Raw genomic sequence first — 20736 nt, forward strand, 5'->3', positions numbered from 1 at the left:
TGATTCCCCATTTATGCAGGGGTTATGCTGCAAATGGTAATTTTACGAATCCAACATTTAAATACATAATACATAATACTTTATAAAAGAAAAATACCCAGACGATGTATTTTTAAACTCAATGAACAACAGACTAAGATCAAGACAAATTATTTATGTGTACATGTCAGACGAATGGCTGTCTGATCTCTCTCTGTTGTTACTATTATTATTGTTATAATTACCATAATTTGCATTTATGAGACAGTGTCTCAAGTGACTTGCTTATGTTTTTAAAGTTGTAAAACAATTTTTGCATGACTTAGCATACATTTTAATGTTTCTTTTCTTTTATTCACACAATACTTCCATTCCGTACATTTAAAATATCAAAGAAAATAATTAAATCTGTGACACCACAAGGAGTAACATTAATCATAACCAAGTGCACAACAAAACTCTAGACATGAATCTGATAATTATAATACTAATATAAGGAAATTATTGATCTATTCCTACTCAAAAAAGGAATCAAAGGAAGGAAAACTGACTTCACATTTCCAAATTTGAGTAATAGTCTTACAATAAAACAGACATACATATTTTTTCCAAAATTTCACTTCCCAAAATATAAATACATTGTAAAACCATAGGTTTTTATTGGTTTTAAACAATCTCTTAGTATAATCAACAATTTTCTCACATTTTGCTAAAACTTTATTTTGTCTCCGTCCTTTTTTTAAAAAAAAGAAAGTCAGTTTAGCCATAATTGCTAAAGCCCATGATTTTCTGACTCATCATTTGATTTTTGTTATGGTTGGCAATCTCCAATACTGAATTCTGCCTGTTGTAATAATATAGGAAACTAATTAGCTGTAATTCCTGCACAGCAGAACTTTCAACTAGATGACCGTTGGATCCCTTCCAACTCTACAATTCTGTGATTCTATGATTCTAATTATTTGTCTTCTGACTTCACTGATAGTTTAATGCAATGTAAAAAAACAACACAGAATGGAGTGGGACAAAATTAAAAATACATGAGAAAAATAAAAACATTATTGACTAAAGGGGTTCATGAAGCAGTAACATGAATGGACAAATCCATTAGGTAGAAAAAAGTGGTGTTTAAGACAAGGAGTGTACAGTCCCACGGCAATCCTCATTTGCATTACTTTATGCTAGTCTCATTTTGCTTCATATCAGGGAGAGAGTAATACCACACCACATCCAAGAAAATTATGGCCAAGTATGGTTTTCGTTTTAAACTTAGAAGGTCAGGCTATGTGTGACTCTAGTCTTTTTCTGTCCATGTTTTAAAGACCTCTTGGCTTTGTCTTCAAGTAGTAACATTGGCTGTGTTTGCTAAAGGTAGACTTATTCCAGAAATTTCAAGATAGCAGAAAGTAGTCATATTCTGGATATTTCAAAATGGCAGATTTTTTTTTTGCTGGTTTTGAAGAACAAGTTTATTTGTTTACCTTTAAATTCATTATGGTTTGCAGCCTTTGATCTTTTAAGAGCTGGCCAGGGTTTACAGCTTCATATTTACACCCTCAACCAACTCATATACCTGCATGTTTTTATCGTTAGAGTTCTTCATCCCAAACACATTTTATCATATACACTTTTGGCTGTTCCGCTCTGAATCAGTCCAATCTTACCTTGTCATCAGTTTACATAATAATTTAATCCAGCTAGGTCCATACAACATGTTTCATGTCTTTCCTTCCTCCTCAGGCCCTTTGGCACATTTACCCACAACTTCGGTTGCCGGTGTGCAGCTATTTGAGTGATCATCTCAAGTGGAACTGCAGAAACTCCAAAATCTTCCCCCAAGAATGTTCTTGGGCATGGGCATGAGCTCTCTTCTCTCCGCCACCCAAAATAGGCACCCCTAAAACACGGTCTAAGGCTACCAGACAAACTGGGGTAAATATTGGATTAATTTGATGGCCTGCTCCAGAGTAACTCAAGAGTGTAAAGTTGTCCTTCCCGTGTTGGCACAGGCACCCAGTGGCTATCTCAGCATATAAAGAACTCTTCCAAATCCGGTCTTCTTCCCCGACTACAAAAAGGAAGTGCCCTTCTGCTTTTTCTATGGGGATGCGACTACGTGAATTAGCTGGGTCCATTGGGTCATCCAAGGCTTCGTAACTGTCGAAAACACCATTCTCTGAAATACTGACTCTGCTCATATTAAAGCAAAGCCCAGGCAAAGTAAGTGCGCCATAATGGAGGGCAGTGGCTGTGATGGAGCTGCAACCAGAAATGCAGACGGCAGCCACTACTTCTGGCAAGAAAGTCATCATTGAAGATGCCAATTCTGCTCCTTTGCCAGTCCCAATAACACCAATTCCTGGCCCTTTAACCTTCAGGAATGAAACAGCACAAGTGGGAATTGTAGAGGGGAAGAGAAGGAAGAACACATGTTAGAAGTCTGTGTTGGGGAGCATCCCCGATATATAGAGAAACCTGCCAAATTATTAACTTATTCTGAGAAAACAACACACATCAAACCTAAAAGCTGAAACAAAAATTTCAATTCAAATAGTCTAACCCATTAAAAAATGTTATTTTATTAGCATGGAAAACTAGGTTTACAATATATTCACAATAAAACTATTTGTTAATTTCTTAAAATAAGAGCATAATCTATTCCGTCTCATACACATAGTTTTTTAAATCCCTTCTCCAAAGCATATCCCAATAGAACCAGTCTTCTTCCAGAAAGGCAGATGATTTGATCTGACCTGATCCCATGATTTCTCCAGCTAGCAAGTACAAGATCTAAAAACAAACATTGGTATTTCCTCAAGGGATGAAGTGCCGGTTTTTCTCAAAACTGTCGTCCATACAGACTCTTTCAGCTGCAGGAGAGCAAGGAGCTGTATGTATAGGTAAACAATCCTTACCATACTCACCTTGGGATGGCGCAGTAGAAACCTAGCTGCCTCTTCAAAGTATTCAAGGTGGAAATCCTCCATGGTTTTGGGAAGATCCTCAAAATTAAAATATGGCAGGGAAAGAGCAGCAAAGCCATGAGTAGCCAGAAGGCTGGATCGGTATTCAATTAACCCACCTTCATCACCAAACATATCTATCACTCCTGGAAAGGGGCCATTTCCTAATGAAAGCAGAGAGAAATGTTGTTAGGGCACAGAACATTGAAAGAAACGTTCATAAAATGCTAACCAGAATAACACTATTAAAACTACATTATTATCAAAATACAACAAAACACTGATACCACATTTTCAGCAAAGAAGAAGAGAAAATGCTTTGAATGACTTGCAGTGCAATTCTAGACATGTATACTCAGAAGTGGGATGCGGGTGGCGCTGTGGGTTAAACCACAGAGCCTAGGACTTGCCGATCAGAAGGTCGGCAGTTCGAATCCCCACAATAGGGTGAGACCCCATTGCTCTGTCCCAGCTCCTGCCAACCTAGCAGTTCGAAGGCATGTCAAAGTGCAAGTAGATAAATAGGTATCGCTCCTGCGGGAAGGTAAACGGTGTTTCTGTGCGCTGCTCTGGTTCGCCAGAAGCAGCTTAGTCATGCTGGCCACATGACCCGGAAGCTGTACGCCGGCTCCCTCAGCCAATAAAGCGAGATGAGCACCGCAACCCCAGAGTCGGCCACGACTGGACCTCATGGTCAGGGGTCCCTTTACCTTTACCTTATACTCAGAACTAAGCCCCATTAAATTTTGTGGGACAGTGTGATGCAAGTTTTCCACTCTTTGACCTCTGTGTTAAAATAACCATATCTCTTTAATAACAATATTATATTTTCATCATGAAAATATAATACTCCTATAATACATCCTCCCCTTCATGGATCACTGCCTTGCCGTGGCAAAGGGGCTTGAATAACTCAGAGAAGCTATGAGCTATGCCGTGCAGGGCCACCCAAGATGGACAGGTCATAGTGGAGAGTTTTGACCAAACGTGATCCACCTGGAGCAGGAACCGGCAAGCCACTCCAGTATCCCTGCCAAGAAAACTCCATGGACAAAGACAACAGGCATATAAAAGTTATGACGCTGGAAGATGAGCCCCTCAGGTCGGAAGGCGTCCAACATGCTACTGAGGAAGAGCGGAGGACAAGTACAAGTAGATTCAGAGCTGATGAAGCAGCTGGGCCAAAGCCGAAAGGACGCTCAGTTGCGGATATGCCTGGAAGCAAAAGGAAAGTCCAATGCTGTAAAGAAAAATATTGCATAGGAACCTGGAATGTAAGAACCATGAACCTGGGTAAGTTGGATGTGGTAAAAAATGAGATGGCAAGAATAAATATTGACATCCTGGGCATCAGTGAACTAAAATGGATGGGAATGGGCGAATTCAGTTCGGATGACCATCACATCTACTACTGTGGGCAAGAATCCCATAAAAGAAATGGAGTGGCCCTCATAGTCAACAAAAGAGTGGCGAAAGCTGTACTGGGATGCAATCTCAAAAATGATAGAATGATCTCGATACGAATCCAAGGCAGACCTTTTAACATCACAGTAATCCAAGTTTATGCACCAACCACTGGTGCTGAAGAAACTGAAATTGACCAATTCTATGAAGACTCACAACACCTTATAGAAATGACACAAAGAAGGATGTTCTTCTCATTATAGGGGATTGGAATGCTAAAGTAGGGAGTCAAGAGATAAAAGGAACAACTGGCAAGTTTGGCCTTGGAGTTCAAAACGAAGCAGGGCAAAGGCTAATAGAGTTCTGCCAAGAGAACAAGCTGGTCACCACAAACACTCTTTTCCAACAACACAAGAGACGACTCTACACATGGACATCACCAGATGGGCAGCATCGAAATCAGATTGATTATATTCCCTGCAGCCAAAGATGGAGAAGCTCTATACAGTCAGCAAAAACAAGACCTGGAGCTGACTGTGGCTCAGATCATCAGCTTCTTATAGCAAAATTCAAGCTTAAACTGAAGAAAGTAGGAAAAACCACTGGGCCAGTAAGATACAATCTAAGTCAATCCCTTATGAATACACAGTGGAAGTGAGGAACAAGTTTAAGGATTTAGATTTGGTGGACAGAGTGCCTGAAGAACTATGGATGGAGGCTCGTAACATTATACAAGAGACAGCAACTAAAACCATCTCAATGAAAAGGAAATGCAAGAAAGCAAAGTGGCTGTCCAATGAGGCCTTACAAATAGCGGGGGAGAGAAGGCAAGCAAAATGCGAGGGAGATAGTGAAAGATACAAGAAATTGAATGCAGATTTCCAAAAAATAGCAAGGAGAAACAAGAAGGCCTTCTTAAACGAGCAATGCAAAGAAATAGAGGAAAACAATAGAATGGGAAGAACCAGAGATCTTTTCAAGAAAATTGGAGATATGAAAGGAACATTTCGTACAAAGATTTCCATAATAAAAGACAAAAGTGGAAAGGACCTAACAGAAGCAGAAGACATCAAGAAGAGGTGGCAAGAATACACAGAGGACCCATACCAGAAAGAAATGGATGTCTCGTATACGCCAGGTAGTGTGGTTGCTGACCTTGAGCCAGACATCCTGGAGAGTGAAGTCAAATGGGCCTTAGAAAGCATTGCTAATAACAAGGCCAGTGGAAGTGATGATATACCAGCTAAACTACTTAAAATTTTAAAAGATGATGCTGTTAAGGTGCTACACTCAATATGCCAGCAAATTTGGAAAACTCAGCAGTGGCCAGAGGATTGGAGAAGATCTGTCTACATCCCAATCCCAAAGAAGGGAAGTGCCAAAGAATGCTCCAACTACCGCACAATTGCACTCATTTCACACGCTAGCAAGGTTATGCTTAAAATTCTACAAGGCAGGCTTAAGCAGTATGTGGACCGAGAACTCCCAGAAGTGCAAGCTGGATTTAGAAGAGGCAGAGGAACCAGAGACCAAATTGCAAACATGCGCTGGATTATGGAGAAAGCTAGAGAGTTCCAGAAAGACATCTACTTCTGCTTCATTGACTATGCAAAAGCCTTTGACTGTGTCGACCACAGCAAACTATGGCAAGTTCTTAAAAATGGGAGTGCCTGATCACCTCTGTCTCCTGAGAAATCTCTATGTGGGACAAGAAGCTACAGTTAGAACTGGATATGGAACAACTGATTGGTTCAAAATTGGGAAAGGAGTACGGCAAGGCTGTATATTGTTCCCCTGCTTATTTAACTTAAATGCAGAATTCATCATGCGAAAGGCTGGGCTGGACGAATCCCAAGCCGGAATTAAGATTGCTGGAAGAAATATCAACAACCTCAGATATGCAGATGACACAACCTTGATGGCAGAAAGTGAGGAGGAATTAAAGAACCTTTTAATGAGGGTGAAAGAGGAGAGCGCAAAATATGGTCTGAAGCTCAACATCAAAAAAACGAAGATCATGGCCACTGGTCCCATCACCTCCTGGCAAATAGAAGGGGAAGAAATGGAGGCAGTGAGAGATTTTACTTTCTTGGGCTCCATGATCACTGCAGATGGTGACAGCAGTCACGAAATTAAAAGACGCCTGCTCCTTGGGAGAAAGGCGATGGCAAACCTAGACAGCATCTTAAAAAGCAGAGACATCACCTTACCAACAAAGCTCCGTATAGTTAAAGCCATGGTTTTCCCAGTAGTGATGTCTGGAAGTGAGAGCTGGACCATCAAGAAGGCTGATCGCCGAAGAATTGATGCTTTTGAATTATGGTGCTGGAGGAGACTCTTGAGAGTCTCATGGACTGCAAGAAGATCAAACATATCCATTCTTAAGGAAATCAGCCCTGAGTGCTCACTGGAAGGACAGATCGTGAAGCTGAGGCTCCAATACTTTGGCCACCTCATGAGAAGAGAAGACTCCCTGGAAAAGACCCTGATGTTGGGAAAGATGGAGGGCACAAGGAGAAGGGGACGACAGAGGACGAGATGGTTGGATAGTGTCTTCGAAGCTACAAACATGAGTCTGACCAAACTGCGGGAGGCAGTGGAAGACAGGAGTGCCTGGCATGCTCTGGTCCATGGGGTCACGAAGAGTCGGACACGACTAAACGACAACAATATTTTCATCCTATGATAGTATTATTTTATGTCGTATTTCTTTCCTTATTCAGTGGCCTCCTGTCTGTATTTAAAAACTACAAATACCAACCACTAGGTTATTAGATAGTTAAGAATCTGTATTCTGTATTACAGTACTCATTTTAACAAAATTGTGACATTATACTGTAGTCATACCAGTATTGTTCAGGCCTGTATATATTGGACTCTTCTCTTTTTTATGTTTAATTTTCTATTTTCAATAATTTAACAATTTAACATCCAAATTACTTACTTATTCATCCCTTCTAGACTTCCCCTCACCCCACCCCTGATTTCCAATTTCTCCCCTTTATTACCTTACACATCTTTAGTTTTCCATTCAGTTACAAGTCCATTGATAACCCTAATTCACATAGTGAGCCCCAAAGATTTCTAACAAAGGATATTACACAGTTTTGGTACGAATGCTAAGTACCTCACACAGAGAATGATGCATTTTCCTCTAAATTGTCAGGACAGCTCCGTTGCTCCTCTGAAAGGCAGTGCTGTGGTCCTCAAGCTGTAGAAAGGATATTAAGGCCGTCGTCCTATTGACACTTACCTGAGTAAATTCTGTTGAACACACTGAAGCTTACATGCATAGGATCAGGTTGTTAGGGGAAATCTCAGGCATACGATAGAATTTAAGAACTCCTTTTGTACACCAGTGGTACATTAAAACATCACTTCTGGGCTTGATCATTCAGCTCTGGCAGTTACTTATACCACTGTGTTCAAGGTTCAATCTTCAGCATTTTCAGGGATCTCAGGCAGCTGTGCTGGGAAAGACATCTGCTTGAGACTTTGGAGAACAGCCATTTCCATGGTGTCCTCCAGATGTTATGGACTACAATTCCCATCAGCTCCAACCACCATGGTTATGTTAGCTGGAGCTACTAGGAGTTGTAGTCCAAAACATTTGGAAGGCCACAGCTGGTGAATGCTGACACAGCTACTAGATGGGCCAATTATATGATGTGGTATAAGGCAGTCTTGTAGATTCACATAATGTACTGTGTTAAATATAACTTGTTTAATTATTTTATATTTTATAAAATCCCCAGTAATTGAAGGGATAAATAAACAAAATGAATATAAGTTTTAAGTTTTAAGCCCACTGAGTTGTGTCCAACTAACCTCAACTCAGAGTAGACATATTGAGATTAATGGAACTAAGTTATTCATTAATTTCAATGGGTCTACTCTATGAAGAAAACTTAGTTGGACATAACCCATTGTTGATACTAAATAAATGCAAGTAGTAAGTATTCCCCACCAAGCCAGGTTTTTTAAATTATTGAACTAACATGCAGCAGTGAGGTGCCAAGTCAACCTGGTATCTTGGACATCACTGAGGCAGATGAATTAAAGTCAAGCTCCTTCATCTCACTCAATCACTCCTACAGGTACATGCAATGTAAACAATTATTAAATTATGTTAGTATTATTATTATTATTATTATTATTATTATTATTATTATTATTAAATGTAAAATTCAGGAGGCATGGCTAGCTGGAAAGCTAAACCGCGAAGTAATTCTGTGTCTCCATCACCCCAGGGCAAAATCTAAGCAGAGTGGATCCTACTAATATCTAAACACAAACTTTTGTACAGCCCCAGCGAGGTAATGATCTGGGGACTACAGGGACCAAAAAGCAAATCTGTGAGGTTAGATCTTCAGGAAGAAATAGCAGGAACCCTGTCTGAGGCTTCAGAGGAGGCGTCAGACACTGGTATGACCAAAGGCAATATGAGGGAACCAAAAGGCGGGAAAGTATCTGCCACAGTGGGAGAGGACAGAGACTCAGATGAGTACATTAATAAAAGAAGGTAGACACCAATCTTGGACAGGGGAGCAGCCCTAGTTCTTTCTGAGCAGAAATTAGAGATGCTATCTAAACAACTGTCAGGTATTTCTAAAACAGCAAATGATGCGCACAATCTTGCTGTAACCAATCAGTCTGAGATGCAACTCTTACAAACAACGACTGAAGATTTATCTATGAAACTGGAGGAACAATCAGACAAGGAGGGAAGGAAAAAATTCTTCTCCATTATATCCACAGTTAAAAGCCAACCTTTCTCCAAATCCTGCCTTAGCCCTACTATCTTTAGACATAGACTTGGGCTTCACCCTGCAACACGGAGAATTAGTAGCCTTCTTACTGACTGCAGCATAGTTAAGTGATAGCTCAACAACGGATAAACCAGTCTGAAAGACCCCTGAATATATGGGGGGAAATATTTGGGATGCAGCAATATTTGAGCATCTCACTGGACACAGGAGAGCAAGTAAAGGCATAACAAAAAGAGGCAGCTTCCAAGAAATGTGGACCCCTTTTTCTATGTTAATGACCAAAATCAGTAACTTGTTATACCAACCGCTCTATTGTCTCAGTGGAGAGGTTACATTAAGTAATATATTTGAACACTGAATGTGTAAGCTTATGTGTAAAGTCAATGAATAGAACAAATACCATTAGAAGCAATGCTGAGGAAGTGTTAAAAGGTTATTTTTTTTGCATTTGTTTAAAAACCAATGTATAGAATCATGCGTCTTGTAATTAAATCTTCCCATATGGCAAACATGTACAGTATTCATATTTGTGGACTGGTGGCTCTGGCTGAATTCAGTGCAGATACACTATGATTATTGCCCAAGTTTAAATCTGGCTTGTTAAGTATTTGTTTGTGAAATTAAAGGTAAAGGTAAAGGGACCCCTGACCATTAGGTCCAGTCGTGGCCGACTCTGGGGTTGCGACGCTCATCTCGCTTTATTGGCCAAGGGAGTGTTAGGATATTTCCGTTCCACCTTAAAAGGGAGCAGGCTGTGAGTCACAGAGTCTGCGTATTTCCTGTTGCACAGGATGTTTCTGTTGTGTCAGTTGCTTTCGTTTCTTTCTTGTTGCCTGAACGCTGAATCAGGCGGTCATGTTTTTCTTTGTTCTGACCAACGTTGAATAAACTTGTAAATATGCTCTCCTGCTGTGCATCTCTCGCTGTGTGAATTCTGCTGATAGAGTGTGCACCAGCCTAAGAATGTGGCAATCGATTTCTGAGGCTTCGTGTCGCTAATTGCTGATACTACCTGACTACGGGAGGTCGATGGATCGTCCGACAGCGAGCTTGGGGGCTATGATGGACTGTGTCTCCCTGGCAGTATCCCAACAGGGAGCCAGCGTACAGCTTCCAGGTCATGTGGCCAGCATGACTAAGCCGCTTCTGGCGAACCAGAGCAGCGCACGGAAACGCCGTTTACCTTCCCACTGGAGTGGTACCTATTTATCTACTTGCACTTTGACATGCTTTCAAACTGCTAGGTTGGCAGGAGCAGGGACCGAGCAACGGGAGCTCACCCCATCGCGGGGATTCAAACCGCCGACCTTCTGATCGGCAAGTCCTAGGCTCTGTGGTTTAACCCACAGCGCCACCTGCATCCCTTGTTTCTGAAATTACTTGCTGGTAAATGAGTGATGGCTACTCTTTGGGGAAAGTGTGCTAGTTGCAACCCTTATTGTTTTGGAATATTATCATTTGAATATTATCATCTCTACTGAAGGCCTGTCCTATTTGAGCCCTACCAAGCTGAACACAGCCCACCAGCCTTGCATAGCTGCCCACTAAGGATCTGAGCATTACCCTGTTTTGCTGCCTGTCTGGGACTGCAAAAGCAAGGTGACTGTCAACTTTTGAGTTAACTAGGTTCCCTCAGGACAAATAAGCAGCCTGAGCCCCGTCCCACTGCCAAGTCTGCCCAACTCACCTGGGGGAAGAAACAAGCTCCCTCTCACCGCACCCTCCTTCACCCTAATCCTTCTCACTTCGGGAAGAATGAACCGCCTTTCCACGTTCGTTTTGGCAAGCACCTGTCCAGGGATAGCACGGGGCTGGCTGTAGCCCTGGTGCACTGACACCTCCAGCTTCATGGGACCCTTCACTTTTCTGGGCTCCAGCCTTTGGTAGGGGTTCTCCATTGCAGCAGGCGAGAGGCTCCAAAACAGCCCCATGGGCTCCAAGCCCGTGTAGTCTCCTCCCTTGCAGGGGTCTTTGGACAGATCGACCTGCCCTTGCTCATCCGCCTGGTAATGGGCACAGGAATCAAAGAGGATGCCCTCCTCGTTCACCGCCAGCGCCCTTAGGGTCACTTCCTGCAGGGGCGGGAGTCCCCAAACCGAAACCTTCGCGGGCTGATCTGCCAAGCCTGCAGCGGGGTCAACCGAGACTGTCGCTACCCCTCTTCTGCCGCAGCTTTTGAGGGAGGTCCTCCCGAAGGGGCGGCTCACACCCCCCAAGTGCTCCAGGCAGACGTCCCAAGCTCTGGCTGTGACCCGTCGCCACATGATGGGCTGCTGCTAATCCGATCGTTTGCTATTGCAGTCTGCGCGCTGCTCGAACGGAGAGCGGAGCAGAGAGAAGGAGACACAATCTGCAACTTCTGCTCTGCCTGGAAGTCCACGTGGGAGCACAAAAGGCAGCATCAATCGATCCCGGACCGCACGCTTCATAACGAGGAGTTGTAAGTCGCTGGCGCGTCCGGCGCTACCAAAGCACAGACAGTTAACTCGCGAGCAGCTGAACGCGCGAGATAAGGCCTCCGACCCATAGGCGTCAACTGCTGGGGGCCGAGGGGTCTTCAGTCCTCCCCAATAAAATATTTTAGTGGTCTGCCCTCCCCCAAGTTGATGGGTATCGCCGTTCAAACAGTGTGCATGCACCACATCATGTGATTGATTATGCAAGGCAGTGTTTACTTGCCCCCCCCAAAAAAATATTTTTTCAACTTGACACCCCTGCTCCTACCACTTCCAATCACTAACAGGAAATGAGTTTCAAAGTAGCAGGGGAACCTGACAGAAAAGCAGCACCTCTCCTTCACTAAGATTCGTGTGATAAACATGGTAATCTGAGGTACAGCAGCCACAGGCTGGGTTTTCCTGGACTCAGGTTAGCCTAGTAAATACAGCATGTGGCATCACGTGAAATTCCAACTTTGTAATATTTCCTGCTGCAAACTTTAAACTTATATCCTAACAGAGGCTCAAGGGTAGAATTTATTATAGACTTGCTGAAGATTTATGTTTTCTTCTAATTCATGGAGAACATAATAATATAAAAATAGACCTGCTGGATCAAGGCAGTGACCCGTCTATTCCAGTGTCCTATTCTTACAGTGGCCAACCAGATCCCTGTGGGAAGTCGGTAAGCAGGATGTGAGCTCTCTCTCCTGCTGCAGTTTCCAGCAACTGGCATTCAGAAGCATGAATGCTGCCTCTGACTGAATTGGGGTTTGTTGCCTTATCCTCCATGAAGCTGTCTAATCCTCTTCAAAGCCATCACAAGTTGGCAGCCATCACTGCCTCTTGTGGGAGCAAAGTCCATACTTTCACTATGTGCTGTGTGAAGTGCTTTCTTCTGTTTGTCCTATAGCCCCAAGTTCTAGTGAGAGGAGAAAAACCTTACTCTACCCACTTTCACCTCTTACTCACTTTTTTCTCTAAACTAGAAAGATCCAAATGTTGTAACCTAATGGAGTTTCTCCATCCCTTTGATCATTTTGGCTGCCCTTTCCCAACTCTACCATTTGCTTTATGAGGTGAGGTGACCAGAAGTCTACACAATATTCCAAATGTAGTTGTACCAGAGATTTGTATAATACACACCATTTGTAGTTTATTTTTGCAGCTGGGGGTTCTTAGATGTCCCTTATACAAAAGCTTTCTCATGTTGCTTGTAAAGCACTCTGTCAACATAATGAGTCCCCTGTCTGCAGAATTGTTATATCAAACAGATTTATTGTTATATATAAGAACAGGGGGGAAAACAATCGGCCACACACCCGTTATCTGATAAAACACCTCTTTCAAGCAACATTCTCACAGCTTGCTGTGTTCTTCATCTTGCTTTCCATCGAGGTGTTTGCGGAAGAAGATTTGAATCTGACCCCATGCATCCACCTGTGCTGCGGCATGAGCCCTGGGCTCCCCTCCCCAGATCGCTGGTCTGCCCACCAAGAGATGCATTGAAGCTGCGCACATAGGAAAATACGGAGGCTCAATATAATGTCCTGCTCCAGGATAGCAAATTATCTTAGGTTTTTCTTTTCCATGAGCCTGTAGCCTCTTGGAGGCTTCCAAAGCAAAAAACTCGCTCTTAAAGTTGTGGTCATCTTGGCCTACGATGAAGAGGAAACGCCCTTCAGCCTTCTCCAATGGAATAAAACTTTGGCGATCGGGGCCCTCAAGTGGGTTGTTCAGGACATCCAAAATGTCAGCAACACCAGACTTGTCTAATTTGAGCCGCTCTATATTGAAACCAAGAGGTGGAATGGTGATGTCCTTGTAGTGCAGTGGCACAGCTACATTGGCCACAGAGCTATTAATAGTGACTGTAACAGTGACACCCTTTAAGAAAGAGGCCATAGAGATACATAGGTCACCACCTTTTGAGTGTCCCAGCAGTCCAACTCCTGGACCTTTAACCTAAAGAGAAAGAAAGAAAGAAAGAAAGAAAGAAAGAAAGAAAGAAAGAGGTGAAACGAAAACAAGATACATACAGTATGTGCCCCTCCCTCCCACATGACTAAGCTGTGAGCAAAAGCTCATGCTGCTCACCCTTAATTTGGCAAAAGAAAAAATGCTGAGCTGAGGACCATTTCATATTTCTGAACAATTTATCACAGTGACTGCCCAAGGCTTGCCTGCTTTGGTTAATCTTTGCAGTCAAAAATGGAGAAAACTGTTGCTGTGGACTTTAACCTTTCAGTGTTTTTTTATTCCAGGAGCTTGGCACAAATAATGAATTTAAAATATTAGTGCAATACAAGTAAGCATGTGATGATCAGAGTTCAGCTCAGAGAATACTCTCAAATCAGCAATTCAACAGCTCTCAGAATAAGAATACTATGGAATATATACTTCTGCATATACAGTGGTACCTCGGGATGTGAACGGGATCCGTTCTGGAGGCTTAGATGTGCTTCAAATGTATGGTGTGGTTCTACACACAAGACTTTCCAGTTTCAAATGTAGCACCCTCAGAAGCTTGCTATTTTTGTGAAGGCTGTCCACATATGGCCCTACCTTTGGATGTTTCAGCATATAGTTCAGAGCTTCTTCAAAATACTCCAGATGAAATTCCTTCATATCTCTGGGAAGATCTTCATAAGCATAATAGGCCAATGCTAATGTTACAAAGCCATAATTGGCCAACAGACAGGCTCGGTATTCTGGAAGTCCTCCTCCAGTTCCTGAAATATCAATGATTCCAGGAAAGGGACCATCACCTATAAAAGACAGAACGAAGTTGCATTATCTTTTTTAGACTTCTTTAGAATTCACCTTATTGAAAAGAAAGCCTAGCATAGAATCACATAATTTTAGTTTTGGAAGGGACCTTGGAGATAATTTAACTCTGACCACTTGGGTTGAAAAGACCCTTGTTGATGACCCACTTTAATGGCTGGATCCTTCATAATACACTTTTCAAACCTGTTCATATTAGCAGATCAAAAGCAGAGAATAAGAGAGTTTGGAGTCTGAGGTGCCAGTGAGTTGTTGTTGTTGAAACAAACCCACGTTTCCAGTGAGCAAGGCTTGCTACGAAATACAAAGGAATAGGCAAGGTACAGTGCTAGCTCAGCACCGTCATTAGACACAGTAGGGCAAATAACACTGGGCAACAATTTTTTACTTTTTGAATGTTGTCTAGATTTCTACAACTGATTTAGGGTATTTTTGCACTGCTGAATCAGGAAATGGCATCCATTTCTCTCCATCAGGTCAGGTTTTTGTGCTATGTTGATTTGAAAAAGATCAGATCTTGTGACAAAATCAATTACATTTTTGTGGCATTATCAGCTGATTTTTGTCAACACATATCATCCTAAATATGCTTATTAAGAGAAAAAAATGTTTTTCCAGTAACATATATTGATTACCTGATAGAAACATCGATTACTGTAAACTGAATGGTGGACATTGATAAAGGTAAGTACACGTAAATTGCATGTTGCTTCACCATTTTTCAAACTTCAGGGCTTGAACTTCCGTTTCTTGGAACTCCTGGGATGATCAGCGGCAGGGAGGTCTCTCTTCAGAGTCCAACAGTAGTCAGCCATCATGACTGCGTCCCAGCAACCCTGATACCTGGTCTCCAGTCCTGATGGAATCTCTCCCCCTGCTCATCACTCATTGAACCCAGGTTCTCAGGAAACCGGTCTAGATGTGAAAACAGGTAGTGCATCTTGACGCTCATGTTGCAGCCCAGGTTTCTGAAAGCAGTCAGCATGTTGTTAACAAGTTCTGCGTAGTTTCTGGCCTTATTGTTGCCAAAAAAGTTCTTTTTTTAAATAAGATATTTATTAAAGTTTTTTTTTAAAGTACAAAAAGAAACATAAAAAAACATCCTTTTAAACAAGACAAGATGAAATACAAAAAAGAAAAAAGAAAAATCACAAAGAAAAAAACAGAGAATTAACATCCATTAGACAAAAAGAAAAGTCAAGAAGAAAGAAAAAAAAATACAGCAACTCTTCCCATTTGTTTTCTTTCATTAGCCTATTTCCTTGACCTCCTCACACCTCCCTTTTTTGTATTCTTGGTCACTTTTCCATTTCAGCAAATCCTTTCCCTCCTTTCAAATTTTTGTCCTGTAAATTTATCTTGATATTAATATAAATTTACTTTCCCTCCTTTCACCAATTAACAGTCTGTTTTTTTCCTAAACCTTTATAACATTTCTGCTAAAGTCACATAAATTCATTCCAACATCATTCTAACATTCATTAATTTTGCAGTGTTTCTGTAAATAGTATTTAAATTTCTTCCAGTCTTCTTCCACCGACTCTTCTCCCTGGTCTCGGATTCTGCCAGTCATTTCCGCCAGTTCCATATAGTCCATCACCTTCATCTGCCATTCTTCCAGGGTGGGTAGATCTTGTGTCTTGCAATACTTTGCAATAAGTATTCTTGCTGCTGTTGTAGCATACATAAAGAAAGTTCTATCCTTCTTTGGCACCAATTGGCCGACAATGCCCAGGAGAAAGGCCTCTGGTTTCTTCGGAAAGGTATATTTAAATGCCTTTTTCATTTCATTATAGATCGTCTCCCAGAAAGCCTTAATCCTTGGGCATGTCCACCAGAGGTGAAAGAATGTACCTTCAGTTTCTTTACATTTCCAACATTTATTATCGGGCAAATGATAAATTTTCGCAAGCTTGACTGGTGTCATGTACCACCTGTATATCATTTTCATTATATTCTCTCTTAAGGCATTGTATGCCGTAAACTTCATACCTGTGGTCCATAACTGTTCCCAGTCAGCCATCATGATATTGTGTCCAACATCTTGTGCCCATTTAATCATAGCAGATTTCACCGTTTCATCCTCAGTATTCCATTTCAACAGCAAGTTATACATTCTTGACAAATTCTTAGTTTTGGGATCTAACAGTTCTGTTTCCAATTTTGATTTTTCCACCTGAAAACCAATTTTTTTATCCAAATTGTATGCCTCCATTATCTGATAATAGTGAAGCCAATCTCGCACTCTATTTTTTAATTTTTCAAAACTCTGCAGTTTTAATCTGTCTCCCTCTTGTTCCAAAATTTCCCAATATTTCGGCCATTTGGCCTCCATATTGAACTTTTTCTGAGCCTTCGCTTCCATTGGTGACAGCCACCTTGGGGTTTTATTTTCAAGCAAATCCTTGTATCTTATCCAAACATTAAACAGTGCTTTTCTGACAATATGGTTTTTAAACGCTTTATGTGCTTTGACCTTATCATACCACAAATATGCATGCCACCCAAAAACGTTATTAAAACCTTCTAAATCCAACACATCAGTGTTCTCAAGAAGCATCCATTCTCTCAGCCAGCAAAAAGCGGCTGATTCATAATAAAGTTTTAAGTCTGGCAGGGCAAATCCACCTCTTTCCTTAGCGTCGGTGAAAATCTTAAATTTTATTCGAGGTTTCTTGCCCTGCCAGACAAATCTAGAGATATCTCTCTGCCACTTCTTGAAACACTCCATTTTATCTAATATTTGCAATGTTTGAAACAAAAACAACATCCTTGGCAATACATTCATCTTTATCGCAGCAATTCGGCCTAGCAATGATAACTTCAGGTTTGACCATATTTCTAAATCCTTTTTCACTTCCATCCAACATTTTTCATAGTTATCCTTAAACAGATTCACATTCTTGGTGTTGCCAAAAAAGTTCTTCACTACCAGAACAAATGCCTTCCACGCTTCTAGTTCCACTTCGTTCATTGAGTTTCCGAACTCTGGATCTCTGATGAGCTGATGGATCTGAGGACCATCAAAGATGCCAGCTTTCAACTTCTCCATGGTCAATCCTGGAAAAGCCTGGCACAAGTAAGTGAAGCAGTCACCATCCTTGTCCAGAGCCTTGGTGAATTGCTTGATTAAGCAGAGCTTGATGTGCAGTGGCGGGAAGAGTATTCTGTCTCTGTCCACCAGAGGGTCGTTGATGACGTTCCTTTTTTTTTTTTTTTTGCAAGGCACCAATTCCTCCCGCACAGGCCAGTCCTTCTTCGTGTAATGCTGAGCACGGTCCCTACTATCCCACATGCACAGAAAACATGGGTACTTGGTGAAGCCAGACTGTTGTCCCAAGAAAAAGTTCACCATCTTCAGGTCAACACAAATAAACCACTTATGCTGATCATAACCAATTTTCTCCAGCACATACTTCACCACTTCATAGTTCTCCTTCAGTGTACTCGAGTGAGCCAGGGGTTTTGATGTTAGGATATTTCCGTTCCACCTTAAAAGGGAGCAGGATGTTTGTATAACAGCCTGCGCATTTCCTGTCTTACAGGATGTTTATGTTGTCTGTTCCTTTCGTTTTCGGCTGTTTTGCCTGAGCAGTCGGAGCAGACGGTCATGTCTTCTTTTGTTCTGACCTACGCAAAATAAACTGTAAATATGCTGTCCTGCTGTGCAACTTTTGCTGTGTGAATTCTGCTGATAGAGTGTGCACAAGCCTGAGGCTTCGTGCCGCTAAATTGCTGATATTGCCTGACTACGGGAGGTCGATGGATCGTCCGGCAAGGAGCTTGGGGGCTCAGATGGACTTTATCTCCCTGGCAGTATCCCAACAAAAGGTTATGGGCCCAGGTCTGATAGTTGTGGCCATTTAGCTTTAGTGGACACGGAGCAGCTTCAGAGGATTGTAAAAGATCCATCTCAGCTATTTGCTTCAGCCGTGAGCCTTTATGCCTTCAAAAACGTCTTATCTCGGCAGCACATAAATCACGATGCCTCTGGCTTGGCTCCCAGGCCAATTAGTCTTGCCGGACATCAAAGGCCTTTTCCGCGGCATCCAGAAAAGCCTCTGCTTCGCTTTTCCAACATACCTTTCAGCAGTCTGTCACTGTCTTACTCTCCTGCAAGTGCCGTGAATCTGGGCCCGAAACCTTTTGTTGGGATACTGCCAGGGAGATAAAGTCCATCCCCCAACTTTATGCTTTGCCGCACCAATTTATGGAAGATTTCGAGGTTTTATGGCTTCAAACTGATCCCTTTTCGACATAATCACCCAGAACTATCGAACCTGAATACTTCTTGTCATTAAAATAATCATTTCCAATCAAAAAAATTATTCGACATGGCATTTTACCCCCACCAACTTCTTCTAAAATGCTCCACACAAGCGTACATGTGAATAAAAATGTAAAAAAACAACATGTGGTCATAACTCAAAAACGTGACCTGACTGAGCAAAACCAATGTGATTTTTGGATTCAGCGCATCAGATTCGTCCTAAATCAGCTGAAAAAACGCAGACAACAAATTTGTTGTTGACCAGTGTAATCAATTCTCTCTCTTTACACCTTGCAGTGTCGCCCCGGCCGGGACAACTTCCGCCTCACTGTATTTGTGAAGTCTTTTAAGGTGCCACCAGACTTCTTTTATTGCCAACACACTTCTGCAGCTCTTCCTCCTCTTCCTTAATTGTGGGTTTTTTTGTTTGCTTGCTGGGTGCCATATCTTTCTCCCTTTCTGAGCAGGAAGAAGAGGAACCAGTTTACTACAGGATGGAGAAATCCAAGCCAGGTATGTGTGTGCCCTTCCAGAAGTCGTTCACCATAACCACTCCCATGATCTCTCTGAAACTAAGCTCCTCTGCCTGGGACTAACGAGTTCTTTGAAATGCAACAACACGTGGAGGAGCCGCAGCTGGCGTTGGCTCACAAAAAGTGTGTGGGTGTCAACGACACGAAGCGCAGGAGCGTCTAGAAGGCCTTAAGAAGGCCAAGCGCAGGGCCAGAGTGTTGTAAATAAAAATATGCCCCTTTCCCTTATGGGGTATCCAAGAGCCCATATAGAGTCCTTACATAGGTTCCCTATTGGTAGGAGAAAATAACAGAGGCCAACCAGAGAATATTGAGAAGCAAAGCAGGGCTAGTAAGCTTGATCTTTATTGATCTGTTGCAACAGGGTGCTCCCCTCACAAGCAGGAGAGGAAGAGGACCCCCAAAAATGCTGTGCAAGGGCTTATAAAGACTTTTGAAATTCCCATCCTCTAGATCAAGACCACCCCCAGAAACATTATGCATTCATCACAGAAGGGGTGTAACCTAAGACCACCCCTCAGATAAGGCGGTCTAAAACAGAACATTTGCACGTTGTTTTCTCCTGTCGCTTTATTTCCTGTCTGGCAGGTTACTTGATTGGATTTCTTGGGGAGCCTGGGCAGTCTTTTGTAATGATAAGGCTCACACCCTTATTCAAACACAGATTAAGACAGAATTTGTGAAGGAAGAGACAATGGGGAGGCTTTTCCATTTTGACCATGCAGAGAAACATTTGCTCAGTTTAGGAATCAAATGGTTCCAGGTTGGCTTTCCTGTGCTGATCTATGTACGTGTGGTTATGAACGTTGCCATATATCTAAGACCATAAAATTCCTATCACAAGAGTCCGCCACTCACCCGGGGGCAGGAAGAGGGTGGCGCGGACCCGCCCGTCCCGCACGGGGATCCTCTGGACGCCGGCGCGCAGGAAGCCCCTCTCGTGGGAGCCCTTGGCGAGGACGCCTCCCGCGAGGCCCTCTCCGTGTCCCTCGAGCACCTCCAGCTCCAGGCTGAAGGGGCGCTGCACGTCGCGCTTCACCAGCCGCCTGAAGGGCTTGCGCGGCTTCAGCGCCCACAGCAGCCCCATTGGCTCCAGGCCGGAGAAGCTGCCGCCCTCCAGCGCCGGCGAGCGGCTCAGGTCCAGCTGCCCGCTGCCGTCCGCCCGGTAGAGCGCGAGCGACTCGAAGAGCTCGCCGGTCTCGTCCTGCAGCGACGCCCGGAGCGTGACCTCTTGCTGGGGCCGCAGCCCCGACACCGAGATGCCCAGCGGCTTGTCGAAGAGGCTCCGGCCGGCGGGGGAGAAGTCGATGCGGGCGTCCATGAGGGAAGCGCTAGTGGAGGCGGCGCTCTGAGCGGCTCGGCTTTGGCAGCTGCCGGGGCAGCGAAAGGCGCAGTGGGGTCTGGGACGCAGGCGGAGTCCCAGGCCGCGTCCCCAGAGCAGGCGCACAAATGAGGCCATGGCAGCGGAATGAGCTGTCAGCCTCAAGCAAATCAAGCAACGGCGCTACGTCTCGTAGTTTCAAATTACACAACAATTGTTTGGAAAGGAAATTTGTTTGGGGCGGAGGCAGGAGGCTGCCCTTCGCACAAGGC

General features: G+C 43.1%; 2 protein-coding genes across 4 annotated transcripts; both read right to left on the reverse strand.

Annotated features, from left to right (window-relative positions):
• Positions 1-730: 730 nt before the first annotated feature.
• LOC128411682 (acyl-coenzyme A thioesterase 1-like) lies at positions 731-11532 on the reverse strand. Of its 3 annotated transcripts, none has more exons than XM_053384071.1 (3): positions 10803-11521; positions 2895-3106; positions 731-2351 (listed from the first exon to the last, which is right to left on the reverse strand). In XM_053384071.1, the coding sequence occupies exons 1-3, from the start codon at positions 11377-11379 to the stop codon at positions 1776-1778; spliced, it is 1365 nt and encodes a 454-aa protein (XP_053240046.1). In that variant the 5' UTR covers positions 11380-11521; the 3' UTR covers positions 731-1775. The 3 variants fall into 3 exon arrangements, with proteins under 3 accessions (XP_053240046.1, XP_053240047.1, XP_053240048.1); XM_053384072.1 differs by having other exon boundaries at positions 2904-3106; positions 10803-11518; XM_053384073.1 differs by lacking the exon at positions 731-2351 and adding an exon at positions 2543-2769 and having other exon boundaries at positions 2904-3106; positions 10803-11532.
• A 1279-nt stretch (positions 11533-12811) lies between these two features.
• LOC128411755 (acyl-coenzyme A thioesterase 1-like) lies at positions 12812-20715 on the reverse strand. Its single transcript, XM_053384145.1, has 3 exons — positions 20002-20715; positions 14119-14321; positions 12812-13518 (listed from the first exon to the last, which is right to left on the reverse strand). Exons 1-3 carry the CDS (start codon positions 20600-20602, stop codon positions 12913-12915), a joined length of 1410 nt encoding a protein of 469 aa, XP_053240120.1. The 5' UTR covers positions 20603-20715; the 3' UTR covers positions 12812-12912.
• Positions 20716-20736: the final 21 nt, after the last annotated feature.

The sequence above is a fragment of the Podarcis raffonei genome, chromosome 1 (genome assembly GCF_027172205.1).
Source record: "Podarcis raffonei isolate rPodRaf1 chromosome 1, rPodRaf1.pri, whole genome shotgun sequence".
NCBI lineage: Eukaryota > Metazoa > Chordata > Lepidosauria > Squamata > Lacertidae > Podarcis > Podarcis raffonei.